The following is a 19743-nucleotide window of genomic DNA, read 5'->3' on the forward strand; positions in this document are numbered from 1 at the left end:
TGGTTCATGAGAAAATATGTGTGCATTGGCATGTTGTTTGTGTTCAAGGGCCTATGGCCATGAGGTTGTATGGGTAGGGTAGGTTAAAGCCTCAAACTAAGGTGGCTGTGAGGATGTGGAAGCCCTAACTTTGTTGCATTGCATGCATTGGCATCACAATTTATATTCATGTTCATGTTTATTATCATTGCACCCTTATTGAGTTTAATAGCTCATGAGGTTTTACCCTCGCATATAGGTTGTTAAGGCATGGGCAAGTCAAGGCAAAGATGGAATAGCATATGGATACATGGGAATGAAGATTCAAGATCATTGTATGGCTTATGAAAGCCTATTTTTTTGTTATTTTTGGTTCTTATTGTAATAAGCACCATGAGTGGTTGTAATGAGTATTTTTTTTTTGCGAAATGAAGCTTTTTGGGATGTTAAAAGTGGGTATTGAAATTCTAGAAATTTTGGGTTAGGAAGCCCAAGAGTTCGAAAAAAAAGGGGGGGTAAATGGTGGAAGGCAGCAGCAGGCCCACCAGGTGGCCCGTAGCGGGCCACAGTGGCTGCAAGCGCCGGGCACTGGGGCGCGAGAGTGCAGGCGCGTGCGGCCCATGGCTTGCCCGCACGGCGAGAGCACTGCTAGGCCCCGGGCACGCTAGCAGGCCTTACTAGCCAATTTTAAAAAAAAAAAACTCAAAAAATTGGGGATTTTTGGGGCATTTCTTGGTTGATTATGGGCTCGAGGAATTTTCAAAAATAAAGAGATTTTGGGTATTTTAGAGAAAATGCCAAAATTTTTGAAAATTTAAATTATATGAGTTTTCCTCGAAATTGGTAAAAATCAATAGGTTGATTGAATTTTGAATTATATGGAGCCTGGTGGAATTCTTGGAAAGAAGAAGAATTGAATAACAGAAATGATGATTAGGCAAACTTAATGGAAATTAATTAGCCAAGTGTGGCATGGTTAAAGCCCAAATCTGCTAGTTGATCCTAGGATTGATGGAAGGGAAGGACGAAACTTAGTTCTCACCTAGGGCGTTTCGTGTTGAAACATAGTCCGCCCTTGGTAAATGGCCGGGCATGTGAGCAGTTTGGATGATTGTTCACGAGTGGCACGTGTAAGTGGGAGCGGGACATCACAACATGTAACATGGAATGAACCAAATTCTCTTTATTTAATCAACTAGTAACAAAGAAAGTAGGAATTGCATGAAAAAATTGGTAAGTTTGAAGCTCCAACAAGAAGGAGTTAATAGTATCAGAATTAAAACTAGTTTTATCCAACTTGTATAAGCGTCCTTCAAATCTCCCAACAGCTATTATTCCTTCAATCTTCAAGTCTTGAATGAGGCAACCAGAAGGAAAGAATACAACAAGTAAGTTGTGGTCATGAAGGAGTTTACTAATAGAAAGTTAATTGAATTGAAATGATGGAATATATAGAACATTTTTCAAGCAGAGATTGGAATCAAGTTGAATATAACCAATTTGTATAACTATCATAGTATTACCATCGGGTAAATAAATAGAAATGTTTTGAGAAAGTGGGTGCAAATTTGTAAACATATTGGAATCAAAGCACATATGATTAGTTGCCCCACTGTCAAGAATCCAAATTTTCTCTAACCGAGCTATATAGACAATGTTTAATGGAATTGACTTTACTAGCACAATTTGTGGTGTCATTAGTAATGGGATTGAGTGAAGAATTACTGGATTTTAAAAGGGCATTGGCCAAAGCACTCAAATCTTGTCTAGAATTGAATTGTTTTAAAGGAGTCTCTATAATTGTTTCTACTATTGTGTTGATGTTAGCTCCCAAGCTTTGATTAGGTTTTTTTGTTTATGTTCCCTTTATACCAATTTGGATAGCTGACAAGCTTGAAGCAATGATCTCTTGTGTGTCCATCTTGTTTGCAATAAACACAATAACCCTTTCTTGTCTTCTTGCCCTTTGATTCTTGCTTAGAATTATAGGGTTTAAGAAATAGTGCAGAACCCTCTACTATTTTTGTAAAGGAAGAGAACACTAGCCCTTGAGCCTCCACAATTTAATACCATCGAATAAGCCTTGTTTAAGGTAGGAAGTAGATCTAGAAGAAGAATTTGATTCCTCACGTGGTTATACCCCTCGTCAAGACCCATAAAAAACTACATGAGTTTATTTTTGTTTGAAATCTCAGTAATAGATTTTGTTGCATCACATGTACACGCAAGAATTGGATAAATTGATGTTAGTTCATCCCATAACCCTCTAAGTTGTGTATAGTATACAGAGATAGATGTATTTTCTTATTTTATCGAAGAGATATTTCATTGAATTTGATAAACCAATGATGTATTACTACATCGAACCATTCTGCAATTTCTAGCCACAATTCCCTAGCTATGGTTGTGTAAATGAAAGCATCTAACAAATATTTTGAAATTGTGATCATGTAATCGCACATTTTCCATGCATCATAATGTTTCAATTCCTCATCTGGCATCTCAATTCTATAAGTTACAATAATATTGTATGACATACATAACATACAATTAACTATTATACCCATAATCGTAAAACTCATGAAAATCACATAAAACTGTAATTAAATGCGTACCTGAATCCATAAAAGAATATACCATAATGAGAAATATCAACTGAAGATGAAATGTCAGAATCTGATTTCTCCCACTTCACCTCAACTGTAATGATGGAATAATATAACTATAATCACTTTGATTGTATTGGGTAGGGAGATGACCAAACCCCTTATTTATAATAGTAGAAGTAGTCTCTCATCAAGATTCTTAGGAGTTATCATCATCATATTCTAAACCAAATAAAATTAGGATTAACCATTATTTTATTAAATTCTTATATTTATCTTATCAGATTAATACAACTATATCTGATAATGAACTTGATTATGTTATCAGATAAATACTATAATATTTGCTGAGATATTTACATTAATTATCATGTGAGCCACAAGATAATTCTTACATTTTCCCACTTGGCTCATATGACATTACCTTTTTGATTTAATAAGAAGAACATTATGTGCACAAACAATCATACTTTAATTTCTTTATTTTGGTTATCATAATGTCATTATAGTTAAGTTAAAATATTAATGCGGGTCATGACGGTTGTGTGTCAATTCTTTCTGACCCAATCCCTTCCATGTACCACAACACTAACTTCCAACTTAACATAACCTTTAATGAAGATGATCATAACGGTCTAACTTTAATTATTCTTGTCAATTTTATTCTAAATAGTTATGTATACAAATAGAAAATAGAAATATCAGAAACATATTAAATCAAAGTGTCAAATGCATAAACTTTAATAGAGTCAAATTACATAATGCCCAAAATAGCCATCCTTTCAACATGTTCATTAAATATTTTGTGTTACAGTCATTTTGTCATAGGATCTGCTATCATAAGGTTGGTGCTAATATACTCTATTAACACTGTATGTTTCTGAACTTCTTCTTTAACTGCTAAGTATTCGATTTCCATATGCTTAGCACCCTTGGAATACTTATCGTTTTTAGAGAAAAATACTGTTGCAAAGTTATCATAATGAATTTTCAACGGCTTGACAATACTATCGACAATCCGAAGCCCTGAAATAAAATTTCGTAGCCATAAACCATGAACGGTGGCCTCAAAGTAAGGCACAAACTCAACTTCCATAGTGGATGCAGCGATGACGGACTGCTTCACATTTTTTTTTATTTATTTTTATTTTATTTTTTTTAATTTTTTTTTATTATTATTATTTTTCAAAAACTTGATCACCCTAAAATATAGCACAAGTGTATGGGTCGAACAAGTAATATAATAGTAAGTAAGAATATCGTTCCCACGAGGAAAGATTTCAAATACCAAATTTTTAAACTTTCTTTATTATTTAGACAATGAAAAATTTCAGGTTTAATAAAAGAGTAAATTAATTAATTAGATTAATGAAATAAAATTGATTTGGAAGGCAACTTGAATCAAAGAAATTAATGGTTTTTAATTACTAAGGCACATGTATGAACCTAACTATGCAATGCAAATCATATATTTTTAAGCGGATGAATTGGTAAATTGAGTATGCGACGACGAAATCTCCTAATGCATTCGTTACCCTATTTCTATGTTATAACGAGTCTATTCTCATTTAATAACTTCTCATATTTCTATAAAGTTTAATTAAATGAAAACGCATTATAATTTGTGAAATTTCTAACTTATCGCTAAAAGCCACACAAAGAAACTGAATTATATTTCTAGTCGGTTTTACTTTACGGTGTATGATACCTACGATGCAATCCCCAACCTATCTCCTTTTGATCTCAAGATTAGGTATCAAATCATGTAAATAGTGGTCAATACCACACAACTCAACATAACTCAATTTATTTAATCACATAAAATTATAAAAAAAATGCATCATCATAGTTTCGCCCAATACATGGCCTTAGTTTAATAAATTAGTTCGTGACAGAATTAATTAAAAGCCAAAATAACAATAGAAGTAGGAGAATTAATTAAATCAGGAAAAAGAAGATAGAAATTGACCAGCCCAGATCTGTTCAGATCTGGGTTAAACAATCTCTCGCTCTTATCCGTTGCGCTTGCTCTGTCCACTGCTTTCAAGTCATGCGCCGCTGTCTCCAAACCTTCACTGTGCACTACTTCCTTCCCAAAATCCTTAATTCCTTTGACCGCCGCTGCCTTCAAGTTCTCTGCCAAAAATCCCCCTGTTATTATTATTATATATATATATATATATATATACTTCAGGCAGAGCCCTAAGACTCCACATTCACACCATTTAATTTAATAAAATAATATATAACATATATGGCTATGCTTCCCTAAGTCCAACTTCACGCCACTTCACACACACATATATAATATATATACATACTATAATATATAATATATATAAATAATATAATATATAATATAATAATTAATATTTAATATACTATTAATTATATTAATTTTAATTATATTATAATATTAATTATTTATAATATATTTTTTTATTTATATTGTAATATTAATTTATAATATTAATTTTAAAATTAACTTTACAATATTTTTTTATTTTTTATTTTTTTATTTTTAACCCAAACACTAAGTAATATTCCCGCAAAATAACAAGAATTATTAGAAATTAAATATATGTAAAGGAAACTCCAAATACTAAACATTTCTATGTAAAATACATATAAAATATTAAAAACTCTACTCAATTATGACCAATAAATGTGTAAATAAATTCTCACATCAGTAATCGAATGTTGATTTTCTGGTATCAACACATTTGACGAAATCTAAATCTGAATAACCAATCACCTCAAGATGATTGGATCTTCGATAAGTAAGCATGTGATCTTTAGTTCCTTGCAAGTATCTGAAAATCTTCTTTGCAACTTTCTAGTGATCAAGGCCTGGATTACTTTGGTATTTTTCCAAAACCCTAACAGCAAAGCTTATGTCTAGTCTGGTGCAAGTTTGAGCATACATTAGGAATATTTCGCATTTGCTCTCATTCCAATTCATTTTTCAGGCACTGCATAAGGTTAAATTTATCCCCCTTTTGAATTGGAACTACCCTTGATGAGCACATATCAATATTGAATTTGTCTAGAATTTTATTAATATATGCTTTTTGAGATAACCCTAACAATTCTTTTGATCTATCACATAATATTTCTATTCCTATCACATAAGTTGCATCTCCCATATCTTTCATTTCAAAATTCTTAGAGAGATACTTCTTGGTTTCATGTAATAAACCAAGATCATTAGCAGCAAGTAGAATATCATCAACATACAGGATTAGAAAAATAAATTTGCTCCCACTGACCTTCATATATATACACCGATCAACAATGTTTTCCTGAAAGCCAAAAGACGTAATGGTATTATTAAACTTTAGATACCATTGGAGGGAGGCTTGCTTAGTCCTTATATTGATTTCTTTAATTTACACACCATTTGTTCATTTCCTTTAATTGAAAAACCCTCAGGTTGATCCATATAGACCTCTTTCTCCAAATCCCCATTAAGAAAGGCGATTTTAACTCTTCTTTTATGTCATCTAACCATTGAGTAGAATCATCACATTCCATAGCTTGCTTAAATGAAACTGGATCGTTATCAGTTCCTAAGTCAAATTCAGACTCTTGTAGATAAACCACATATTTATTAGAAATAACAGATTTTCTATCTCTTTGAGATCTCCCTAATGCTATTGCTTGTGGTTCAACTATTGCAGGTTCATCATGGAGTGTTTGTTAGTCTTGACTGTTATTTGGTTGGATTGCAACTTGACAAACAACAACTATATCAGTCTTGGGTATAGGAACTTCCACCATGACTTCTTGAATGTTTACATTATGCATTCTATCACTCCCACTAATTTCACCATTTTTAATGAACCTTGTATTTCCAGTTTCAACAATACTAGTACTGTGATTAGGACAATAAAATCTATACCCCTTGGACTTTTTCAAATATCCAATGAAATAACCACTGGTAGTTCTAAAGTCCAATTTCTTTTCATGTGAATTGTAAACCCTTACTTCTGCTAGGCAACCCTAAACATATAAGTGTCTTAAACTAGGTTTCCTACCTGTCCATAATTCAAAATGAGTTTTTGGAACTGCCTTACTAGGAACCTTGTTTAGCAAATACATAGCTGTCTTTAATTCATTCATCCACAAGGATAAGGGTAAAGATGAGTGACTCATCATACTCCTAACCATTTCTATTAGGATACGATTATGCCTTTCAAAAACACCATTTTGTTGTGGTGTACCTAGCATTGTGTATTGAGCATAAACACCGTGTCTTTCAAGGAATTTGGCAAATGGTCCTGGATATTGACCTGATTCATCAAAATTTTCATAATATTTACCACCTCTATCTGACCTTACAATTTTCATCTTTTTATCTAATTGTCGCTCAACCTCTTTAATATACATCTCAAGTGCATCAATAGATTAAGACTTATCATGCAATAGATAAACATAATCGTAACGTGAAAAATCATCAATAAAGGTGATAAAATATTTTTCTCTGCCAAAAGATGGAGCATCAAAAGGTCCACAAATATCGGTGTGTATAATTTCAAGAAGCTGTGAACTTCTTATGTCTCATTTCTTAGTGTGTTTTGTTTGTTTGCCTTTAATACAATCAATACAACTTCAAGGTCAGTAAAATCTAAATATGGAAGGATTTCGTGCTTTACTAATCTTTCCATCCTTTCTCTAGATATATGACCCAAACGTTTATGCCACAAGTAAGCTGGATTTTCATTAACTAAACTACGTTTAGTACCAACATTATGATGCAAGGTCATCAGAGTCCCAACAAACACATTATCAAGTTTGAACTTGTAGAGACCACCACATAATATACTAGAACCAATGAACTGTTATGTTTGAATAAACTAAAAGATCCAGAATCAAATTTAAAAGAAAAACCAGGCTACATCAAGTTTTTGTAATGAAACTAAATTTTGAGTAAATGTAGGAACATAAAGAATTTCTAATAAATCTAAGTAATGTTTGGTATCCAGAATCAAATGGTAAGTGTCAATGCCTTCAATGGGAGCTTTGCTTTTATTCCCATGAACTCGAAACTTTCATTTGGCCTTGTGGTTCAGATCGTAAGGAACCACTGCATCGTATTAGAAATATGAGTAGTGGAACCAGAATCAATCCATCAAGTGTTATGTGGAACTTCAGTAAAGTTTGATTCATAACATACTAAAGCACAAGGCTTACCTTTCTTTTCGAACCAAGCTTTACGTTTCAGAAAGTCTTTCTTCATGTGTCCACTTTTCTTACAAAAGTGACACTTAATAGCCATAGGTTATTTATGAGCACCTTTCGAAGAATTGTTCAGGTTACGAGGACTTTTCTTCTTGCTCTTGCCACTTCTCTTCTTGAAACTTTTACCAGCTTCTTGATGCTTTAAGAAATGAACAAAATGAGCTATTTGGTTCTTCAGCCTCGTCTCCTCTTGAATGAGCATACTGGTCAATTCATTGATGTTCCACTTATCCTTTATAGTGTTATAGTTCATTTGAAATAGCACGTATTGCTCTGGAGGCAAGGAATTGAGTATAAATTATACCAAGAAATACTCATCCACGGTCATTCCCAAGGTTTTTAATTGCACTGCTAAGGTGGTCATTTTCAGAATGTGCTCATGCATGGTACGAGAACCATCATATTTCATGGTGGTCAAAGAACTCATTAATGTATTGGCCAGAGATTTATCAACAATCTGGGAACGCCTTTCCACGAACTTCATAAGTTCCTTAGCGTTTTCAGTTTTGGGAAGCGTTAATTTTATGTTTGCAATGGTCATCTGCATAAACATAAGCCACAATATGTTTGATCTCTCCTATACTTTATAGAACTCCATCTGCTCATCGATGCTTTTATCGGTGAAATCAGCAGATTTCTCAGTTCTGAGTGCTAAATCAAGATTCAGAACACCTAAGTGAAACTCAACTTGTTCACTACAGTCGGAGAAATTTAATCCATTGAAAAATGGTATAGATGATTCTTGCGAATGCATTGAAATAGGTACAGATACTACAAAAAAAATTTAAATACTCATATATTAATGCATCAAAAATTTCATATAATTTCAAATTCAGATATTAATCATAAGGCACATCATAGTTCTCCTTTGGGCGATACTAAGATGTACAAAATAAAATAATAATAATTGATAATTAAATATGCACCAATTAGATCTATTTACTGTCTTTGGATATGCAAAATAAAACCAATAGAATATAATAATTATCACATTCATATTTGACAATTATAAGGACAAATAATTAACCTTTGGGCTAATCCCGAATAGCCTTATAATGCAAATTTCAATTTACCCACAAACAAATATCAAGCAAAACTTTAATGTCATCATTAAACATTATGTTTATGGGAAATTGAAAATAATTTATAACTCAAAATTTATTTACTTTACAAAATTTGGCCACTTTGGTGACTAACAAATTTTTCTTAATATAAATTTTAAGCTATAAATATTTATTTCATTTATTATATATACACACACCATAATTGTATATATATAAACAAATCCAATTATGGATCTATTATTTTATAATTTGAAATTTATTTACTTTACAAATATTTGGCCACTTTGGTGACTAACAAATTTTCTTTTTCTTAATATAAATTTCAAATTATAAATATTTTATTTCATTTAATATATATACCATAACTATATATATATATACGTATATTAATAATGCAGCACACACACAATATAGAGTGGTTCAATTTTAAAAATTTAGTCCACTATCTTGACTCCTCACCAAAGATTTTGGCAAAACAATTTTATCTTGGTAGTTTTTTAGTAGATTCAGCTACTAGCCTAACCTTAATTCAGCCACAACCAATACTTTTTTACAGGGTAAGGCTTAACCTTTACAAATTTCACAATGAAATGTGAAAGAGATATTTTAAGAGAAGAAAACGATATTACAAGTAATTAGAAACTTCTTTTTGATGAACATAGAGATTCATAAAATCAATGAATGTAAGTACACTCTCTTTGAATTAATCGAGTAAGAATAGACGTGTAAGTTTGAGAGTAGAAGACTAGAGCTTCCTTGATTGTGCATTGTGTTGTAACATTTTTCAGTAAGCGTCAACTCCTATTTATAGTCTTCTGGTATTGAATGCAACTGTTGATCTGTCTTAAACAATTAGAATATTTGTTTTGTCTCACAACTGCCACTTTTTTGTCTCTACAAACCTTAAACAATCAATTAGAAATTCATAAAGTACACACATGATGTTAGAAAATCATTTAATGCACTGAAAAGTAAAGACATATTGCATTTAATGAACTATAACGACTATATTTTTCAAAATCTGTCAAGTGTTACTTGAATACAAACTAGTCATTACTTGACTAAGTTTTATCTTTACTTGACTATATGCATTTTGCAATCTATTACTTTGTTGCTTACTTGAATGCAAAGATTTTTACTTGATTAAACTTAGGATCCAGACCTTGCTTATTTTTAACCTATGTTTACTTGATTACAAGAAAATCTACTCGAGTACAAGAGCATCTTCACTCAATTACAAAAACAAATACTCATTATCGAAACACAGTCGACTTTAGGAGAATATACTCGATTTCAAGACTGATTTACTTGAGTATAAATTAACCATTACATGACTAAAAATCTATTGCTCGATTATTTTTAACTTAACAGAGAGATGTATTATATATTCAAATACAAAGACTTGATTAGTTGAGTATACTTTATCTTTACTCGACTAAGCCTTCTTTTGTAATCGATTATGTTTAGAAATATTAGAACATTGCTTGATTACACAAGCTTTTTACTCGATCACTAAAAAATTGAAAAATCTACTTAAACCTTTTCTGATTGATGAGTTACTTGATTACTAAAGACTTATTACTCGATTTACTGGAGCTTGAATTGAATCCATTACTTGATTAAAAATAAAATGACTTTTTTAAAAAAATTATATATTAATCCTAAGGGAAATTCTATTTGCAACCACCATTTTGCTCTTCACAATCATATTTCAATATATCTTAAATACCCTATTTTAAAAATTTATTTTTACCCTCACTATTATAGCCACTTCTCTTTCAATGAATTGCCTGCCACCAAACATATGTAGCTACCCATTCATACTGGAGACCATGCAGAGAAGAACGTCTGATGCGATGCAAAAACAAAAAACGAATGAAAATAGAGAAATAGAAGAACTCATATACATATATACATACACAATCACACAGAAACATATATACACATATCCCCCCATACACAGACATATATATACATAAATATATATATACACACAGATTCTGGGAATCAGCCATGGCGGCCATACCCGTCGGCAGTACCCATTCATGCCCCCCCGAACCCTAGGGTTTGGGCGTCTTGAAGGTCCTTGAACCCCAAGGTTTGGGGCACATTGAAGGCCCCGAACCCTAGGGTTCAGGTTCGGAGAAAGCCATGTCTAGGGTTCGGGAAAGTCTAGGATTCAGGGAAATCCATGTTCCCTAAACCCTGGGGAAGTGCCAAGTTTATAAATATTTTTTATTTTAATTTATGAATAATTGGATAAAAAATAAAATATAAAAAAATTAAAGATGTAAAATCATCACTATAAAAAATTAAAATATAAAATATAAAAAAATCATCACTATCAATTTCCCCATATATTAAATAAAATTTATGAAAAAATATGCATTTATTTTTTTTAGAAATTAAATTATTCAAGTCCAATACTTAGATAAAAAAATTAAGTATAAAAAAAAGTTAATCAACACTATTTAATTAAAAAATAGGTTTGGCCAATAGTTAAATAAAATAAAAAAAATTAAGGATGTGTTCCCCCAACCCGTGAGTTCGGGGAACTATGGATATGGAAATCCATATATACTTAGATAAAAAATATATAAATTTGTTTTTTTTTAAAAAAATTAAATTATTCAAGTGTAATACTTTGATAAAAAAATTAAGTATAAAAAAATATGTTAATGAACACTATTTAATTAAAAATTGGATTTGTCGAATACTTACATAAAAAATAAAATATAAAAAAAATAAAGATATAAGGTTCGAGAACCATGAATTTTTCGATCGTTGTGTTGAAATTTCCAAACTTAAACTCGTTGCAAAATCAAAAATTCAAATTCATTACTTAAAAATTTTGATGAGACGAGATAACTCCAGCAACAAACAAACAACAGGTGACAGAATAGAGAAGGCGATGTGTGACTTGTGGCTGTGCGCGAGGTATGAAATATATGGGAGAGAATAATTTTGGAATATAAATGACTATAAAGAATAATAAAAATGGTTGTTAAGAATAATTATAATCATCCTTCTTTAACCAAATTTATTAATTTTCTTATCAAGTCAAAACATCAAATTTCACAACACCTGTCATCGACGCTATTCCAAGAACCAGCTCTGGATGATCAGAATTTTGAAGATTAAACGGATCGTCATTAAAGAAATCACCGCTTATGTTCGGAATGATCTCTGCAAAAGTTGCGTCGACTTCTTCCATCTCGCTAGATATGAGAAAACTAGAAAACTGCCATGGTATCCAAGTAATTGGAGAGAGAAAATACAACAGAATCGTCACTATGAAAATTAATTATAGAAAGTATTTATAGCTCGGCTACGTAAAACAACCACTACAACAAACTACTACAACTTTGAAGATGAGGCAAAACTAATATCACTGACTGTGTGATACAAGAAAAACAACAGCAAAATAAAAATATGATAAAAATGGCAACATTATATAGTCAAATATTATCTACAGTCCCACACTCTTCAGCAACGTCACATCCTCTTACTGGTAATTAGCCGATAAACAACAATTTGAGAAGCTCACCGCAAGAAGTAATTAACGATGACTATTGACTTGGAATCTTTCTACGTCCACCAAAGATGACTAGTAATCGCCGGAAACGTTATCTTCGTTTTCGTGCTTTCTCTGCCACACACACACACACACACACACACACACACATATATATATATATATATATGAATTGATCGTCCATCAAAGAGAGATAGAGGGGAAATGGAGCAGATGCTATGTGAAGCAGCAATCACTGGGAATGTTAACTCGCTGCTCGGAATCCTTCAACAAGACGCACTGATTCTCCATAGAGTTTCAGCGAATTGCCTCAACTCGAGCCCTCTCCACCTCGCTGCATCGCGGGGGAACGCCGAGTTCGTGAGACTGCTTCTGCAAACCAATTCAGAGCTCGCCGGTGCTTTGGATTCGCGGCAGAGGTCGCCGCTACACTTGGCGGCAGCCAATGGGTTCCTCGACACAGTCCGAGAGCTGGTCAATGTCAGCCCGGAGATGTGCCGATCTCGCGACCGGGACGGCGCGAATCCGCTCCACCTGGCGGCGATGAAGGGCAAGGTGGAGGTGTTGGATGAATTGGTTTGGAAGTGCCCGCATGCCGCCCTAGCCAGGCTCGACGGCGGCGCCACTGTTTTGCACCTCTGCGTGATGCATGATCAGTTGAATGCTCTGGCCCTTTTGCTGCACAGAATCACGTGCCTGCAGCTCGTCAACGCCAAGGATGACAACGGCAACACAATCCTGCATCTAGCTGTCATGTACAAACGATTTGAGGTAAGGTTATTTGTTGAGTCAGATCCATTTATAATATAATCATTTGCAAGAATCATTAATTTAATTTGATAGGAAGAACTATTCCATATGGGATCTTCACGTGCATTTATGCTTCTGTGGAACTTCTCCATTGGTGTGCATATATCCTGTTCTCATAATGCAAAAGCTTTAAAAAATGTTTTCTATCAATTTAATTATTGGGAATATTTTTAGTGTTTTAATTTCTAATCTTTTATTTTCTTGATAATTTTCTTTTCCACAGAAACATGAAAAATATGTTTAATTGTTGAATGCAGGAAAAGATGCATTCTTTCATCTTATAAACAAAAGGAAAAAAATTATGTTAAAATTGATTATTTAATATACGTGTTTTAAAGTATTAATAATTATATTGTTATTCTTTTAAAATTAATTTTCTGCTGGGCTAGAAGATGGGTTGATATTTTTTTATGCATTTTGAGAAGAATATTGATGTTTCAGATTGTTAGACACATGGTTAAGGAGAGCAAAATAGACGTCAATGCAACAAATTCAAGCGGACACACAGCAATGGACATTCTTTCTCTTGCAAAGAGTAGCGACAGAGGGCCAGACAAGTTGATTCTCGACATGGAAGAGTTCCTCACAGAATCCAAAGCTAAGAAAGGCAAAAGCCTCGCACAGGAAGACTGGGTGACTAAGAAAAGGGATGCTCTAATGGTGGTGGCATCACTGATCGCCACAATGGCTTTCCAAGCCGGGGTGAATCCTCCAGGAGCGGTCTGGCAAGAAGATAATGATAAACACCGAGCTGGTGAAGCAGTGATGGCTTACAACTATCCAGATTCATACCACTACTTCCTGCGGTCCAACACCATAGGCTTCGTGGCATCGTTGAGCACCATCTTGTTGCTCATCAGTGGCTTTCCATTTAGGAGAAGGGCCTTTATGTGGATTCTGGTGGTGATCATGTGGCTGGCCATTTCTGCTACGGCTTTCAGCTACGCGTTTGCCAACGTTGTGATCACGCCCAAGAAGGATCGGGGGTCGCTCAGTGACACCATTCTTGTTGCAGTCATCGTATGGTGCAGTGTTATGGGGCTTCTTCTACTCGTCCATACGGGTCGCTTGATAGCGACCATTATCCAAGAGAAACACAATATTAGAAGCAACGCTTTTGATAGGATTTTTAGGTTTCGGCTCGGAAGGAAAAACCAAACTCCAACAGATCCCAACTTAGGTTATGGGAACCAGTCCGTAATGTTTAAACTTCCTGCTGAAGATTGAACTTCAATTTGATAGGATTTTTACGCATCAATTTTGTACGTACTCTCATGGTTAGGATGTACCCCCAACACAAATAAATGAAGGGTAATTTTTCAATATATATTGGCATCTACATCTCGAAAGTTTTGAAGAATAACTTTTAGGTCTTGGTTCCGAAGTGACCATTTTGTTTTTTCCTTTATAGAAGTTCACTTTGATTGGGCCCTAGGTATTTTCTTGTAATTGTATACTGATGGCAAGTGCTTCGAGAAGATAACTAGAAATCTCTCTCAAAAACTTAGGTTGCATTCTCTTTATTTTTTAATTTTTAATTTTAAATTTTAAATTTATTTTAAATTTTTTATTTTAATAGTCTATTTTTAAAAAATTAAAAATAAAAAATTGACAACGCATTCTCTTTGTCATTTTAAAAAACTATTTCTCAAAAAAGAAAATTAGAAAATGTATTCTCTTTGAAATTTTGAAAATAATTTTTTAATGATATTTTATTTAATAAATCTAATTATTTAGTAAATTAGAAATATTTAATGTTAATATAATATTAAAATATATATATATTTTAAAGTTAATGAATTTTGTAATATTTTTTTCATTACAATAATAAAATATGATTAAATAAATAAATAAATATGTTTTAGTTTAGAGTTTGTTTTAGATGAAAACACTCAAAACAATTTTTTTTTGTTTTGAGTTTTCTCTATATTTTTTTTATTTTCAAAATTGCATTTTTAAAAATAATAAAAAGAATGCGTTTTTATTATTTTAAAAAATTAAAAATTAAAAATAATTTAAAAACGTAAAGAGAACGCAGCCTTACATTTTAACTCATATTCTAACTTATAAAATTTCGATATTTATAACAATCTTATTAACTCAAATATTGAACACATTGGATATTATTTTATAAAATTTGAAAAGGTCAAATATAAATATAATCTAAAATGTCAAAGAACCCCAATCACTATCCTTAAGTATGTTTTGATGATGAAATAGATGATGATAAAATCATAGGTAAAACTTTAATGAATTTAATGAAAAAATATTAATCAAGGAAAGCCCAATAACAAGTATCAAATTACGTACGCGATTAAAACTCTTTGGTCATTGAGTGAATATGATTAGGGAAGTTAGTATTAACCAATTTTAAAAACCATCACTCGAGTATTCAATTTTGATAATCAAGCAGATTAATTTTGAGGCTTAGTGTTAATCGAGTAAGAAAATGATGAGTTGAGTGACAAGTTGTCATACTCAACTACCTTAGTAACTCAATCGTGTAGTACTTGAAAATTGTTAGTTCAATCAAGCATCTTATAAATATTCTAATGTTAAGTCGTGTATATGTTTGTTGTACTCGAGTAATGCATTAAAAAATACTTAAATCGAGTGATTTAAGTTTTATTCGACTAACTGAGAGATTAGTTGAGTAAATAAGTTGAATAATCAAGTAAGAAATAAAGTTAAAATAGCAAGCCTTTGTGCTTATATCATTATAAGAAATTCGGGATTTAATGACGAAAATTTTATTTACTATTTTGCAACAAAATAGTCACGGAATAGTGATGAATTACATTATTTTTTTGTAAAATTAACGATGAATTAGCAATAGAAAAATATTCTATCACTAAAATAATAAAAAATTAAAAAAAAGATTTTTAAATTTTTAGCGACTAAAATAATAATCCGTCGCTAAATTAGCAAGGAACAGGTGTTTCCGTCGCTAACTTTTAATAATAATAAAAATTAAATTAAATTTTTATCTAGCCACGGAATTCATTTTCCATCTCTAATTTTAGCGACGAAAAATACATTTCATTGCTAAAATTAGCGATAAAATTCAATTTTAATATAATTTTTTTATTATTAAAAGTTAGCGATTAAAACACTTGTTCGTCGCTAATTTTAGTGACGGATTATTATTTTCGTCACTAAAATTAAAAATAAAAAAAAAATTTAATATTTGTTTAAAAAATAAAAAAATTAAAAATTAATTTTAGCGATGGATTATCTAAATTTGTCGCTGATTTAGTGACGTAATATTCAATCCGTCGCTAATTTTTATTTTTCTTTTATTTTTAATCAATTAATTTATAAATATTTAAACTTGAGATGAATATTTAAATTTTATAAAAAATTAAATATATTAATGTATAAATATATTTAAAAATTAAATATACATTTAAACATGAGATGAATATAAAAAATTTAATTTATAAACAAGGTTGTTAAAATCGGGATTTTAAGTGGGATCGATAAAGGGTCCATAAAATCGGATCATAAAATCGTAAGATTTTAGAGATAATTAAAAATACCCTTTAATTTTTGTAAATATATGTTTATAATAATATAATTTTATAAAAAATAATTAATATTATCTAATAACTTGATTATTCCTTATTATAATTCAAAAAATGATACTTCCCAAATATAACTAAAAAACTAGCAGGTTGGTATAGACAATTTAGAGGCAAAATATAAGTAATTTAGAGGTAAAATATAGCTTAAAATTCTTTAGAGGATGCTTCCAATGTCTTCCATTAAATTTAGATTGTAATTTTTTCTTGATTTAACATTGATTAAATCAAGTAATATCCCAATTTGGGGTTGGGTGGTCCATTAATTAATTACTTGTTTGTCTTGATTTACTTATGCAATCAATGTTAAATCAAATAAAAATTATAATTTAAATCAAGTAAATTGGAACTTATGCAATTAATGTTAGATGCTATGTGACATTGGAATTTATGTAATCAATGTTAAATCAAGTTCCAATTTAGAGGCAAAATATAACAATTCATTGCATAAGTTCCAATGTCAGATGCTATGTGACATTGAGACGTTGGAAGTATCCTCTAAATTACAACTTAAATCAATAGAGGTATTTGAATCGTAAAATCGTTCGGAGATCTCTGAAGCGTAAAATCGTACATGTAAAATAGAGATTTTATAGGATTTTATCTCAAATTGGATTTTACATGGGATTTGAATCGTTTGGGGGTCTTCGAATCGTAAAATCGTAAAATCGTATGCGTAAAATCGGATTTTAACAACAATGTTTATAAAATTTAAAATTTTTAATTTAAATAAATATATTAAGTTTTAAAAACCATAATATTGTTAAATTCTAAATATATCAATTAATATATTTCATGTGCATAAAATAAAAATAAAAAATATATTAAATGTATTATAATTAACTATTGGTAATATTTATTAAATTGTACAAAATGTAAACAAACACTACATTTGAAAAATAAATAAAAAGTTCAAAAATTAAAATATTGTTAAAGTTTTTATTATTTTAAATTTTAGAAATCATAAAAATAAAATAATATCGAGAGATTGTATTATATAGAAATGAGATTAGGGGCTACCTTGTCAGTCTCTTCTTCTCTATAAATAGGAGAACTTTTCGCTAAACTAAAATATGCTCATAATCTTAATAAAACTATAATTTTACTTCCAACACAAGATTGACTTATGCATCAAAAGGTTTGCAAGTGATTTCATTTGCGCTCTAAACTTGTTTTTCTCTTATCAAGCCTCTCGGAGATGTTAAGAGACATTTTCTTGCATCTTGATCGAGACATTCTCTCACATTAAAAAAATTCATTGTTATATCTTAACAATAATAGTCTAAATTCAGCATATAATAATGGTACTTAACTTGGACATTCAATTTTTATTAGAAAGAAATTATTTTTAAAATAATTCATGAAATGTCTCCTTATTTTTTATGGAAATATTATCAAAACTATTTTTAAACTCTCTTAATGTTTGTCTTTGTGCATCAAAGCTCTTCATTGTTTTGTTGATCATCACAGTCGTATATCGTTAGTTTTGAAAATTTATTTCCTTTTTAGTGTTTAGTTTTACTTTTGTTGTCTATAAGTTTTGGCTCATTATTTTTTTGTGAGACTCTAGATCTATCCTAATAATCTGTAGTTGTTCTGCGGTCTTCGTTTGATGTAATTCTTATTTATAGAAAAAAATTAATTATTTGAGGTAACAAACTAATAACAAATAATCCAATATATCAAACTAATTTATTATAATTGTTAGATTTATTATATAATTATATTTTTAAATAAATATTAATTTGAAATGCAATCATTTAAATTATTTTATTATCACATTTTAGATGATTACAATAAATTATTATTTAAATTATTTAATAATTATCATAATTTAAATTATTTTGTCACCTATCATAATCTTAAATTATATTATTTTTATCAATTAAATAATTATTAATATTATTTTTTATTTAATTATTAAATATTAAAAAAAAACTAAGTGAATTAAAGAGGTGGGAATCTCTCAACCTCTTTCCTTGGCCAAATCCCCCCTCCCAATTAGTGCATTCTGCAAACCTTTCTCCTTTTCTGGCTCTCTCACCCTCACTCTCACCTTCGTCTTCACTCTCACATCTTGCTTGCTCACTCTCTCGCTCTCGCTCGTAGCTCGCTCTCACTCTCAATAACATCTCGTATCGAGTGATAGGAAGGACTGGAACAACTTACCTTGATGGGCTTACGCGAACTTCCCAGGAGTCATCCATCCTTGAGCTTCCCCAGTTCAAGCACACTTAACTCAGGAGTTCTTTACCTATATTCAGCCCAAAAGTTATCAAACTGGTACTGATTTCTTCTTTACTTATCCTCGATATATATTACCATTCTCTAGACTCTTGGGGTATTACATTCTTCCCCCTGAGCACATGACGTTCTCGTCATGCGATCTTATAACTAATCTCAAATCTTCTTCCTTTAGGGGGCTGCCATCCTAGAAGCCTACCAGAAGTCGCTCCATATACAGGCTCTTGAGCCCCGGCACCACTCCATGCCCTCATCGGATAGCCTTCACCAAGGGTCAGATCTGATACCACCTGTAACATCTCATATTGAGAGATAGGAAAGATCAGAACAACTTATCCTGATTAGTCTACGGGAACTTCCCAGCCTAAAATGCAATGACAAGTGTACTAGTTGATCAAGAAATAAAGTGAATGAGTAAAGTATCGTTCCCACGGGGACTGCCGAAATAAGTACCGAAACGAAGCAATCATATTCTTTATCTAGAAAAATCGAATTAGAGATAATATCAACTAACTATAAAATAAAGTAAGAAGAATACAACGTATCAAAAATAACAAAATAAAGAGCAATTAAACAAGTTAAAATAGAGATATAAGATACATAAGGAATTCGATTCACCTATAAGAATACTGTAATCCTTACTAAATAAGTTAATTTGATGGATTTTACTTATATGTGATGAC

The 19743-nt window shown here is 31.2% G+C and overlaps 1 protein-coding gene across 1 annotated transcript; it reads left to right on the plus strand.

The window, feature by feature from the left end:
- Nucleotides 1–12602: 12602 nt before the first annotated feature.
- On the plus strand, nt 12603–14560 carry LOC127814084 (ankyrin repeat-containing protein BDA1-like). The gene is made up of 2 exons (XM_052355334.1): nt 12603–13196; nt 13677–14560. The coding sequence occupies exons 1-2, from the start codon at nt 12630–12632 to the stop codon at nt 14460–14462; spliced, it is 1353 nt and encodes a 450-aa protein (XP_052211294.1). The 5' UTR covers nt 12603–12629; the 3' UTR covers nt 14463–14560.
- The last annotated feature ends 5183 nt before the right edge of the window (nt 14561–19743 follow it).

The sequence above is a fragment of the Diospyros lotus genome, chromosome 12, assembly GCF_014633365.1.
Source record: "Diospyros lotus cultivar Yz01 chromosome 12, ASM1463336v1, whole genome shotgun sequence".
Lineage (NCBI taxonomy): Eukaryota > Viridiplantae > Streptophyta > Magnoliopsida > Ericales > Ebenaceae > Diospyros > Diospyros lotus.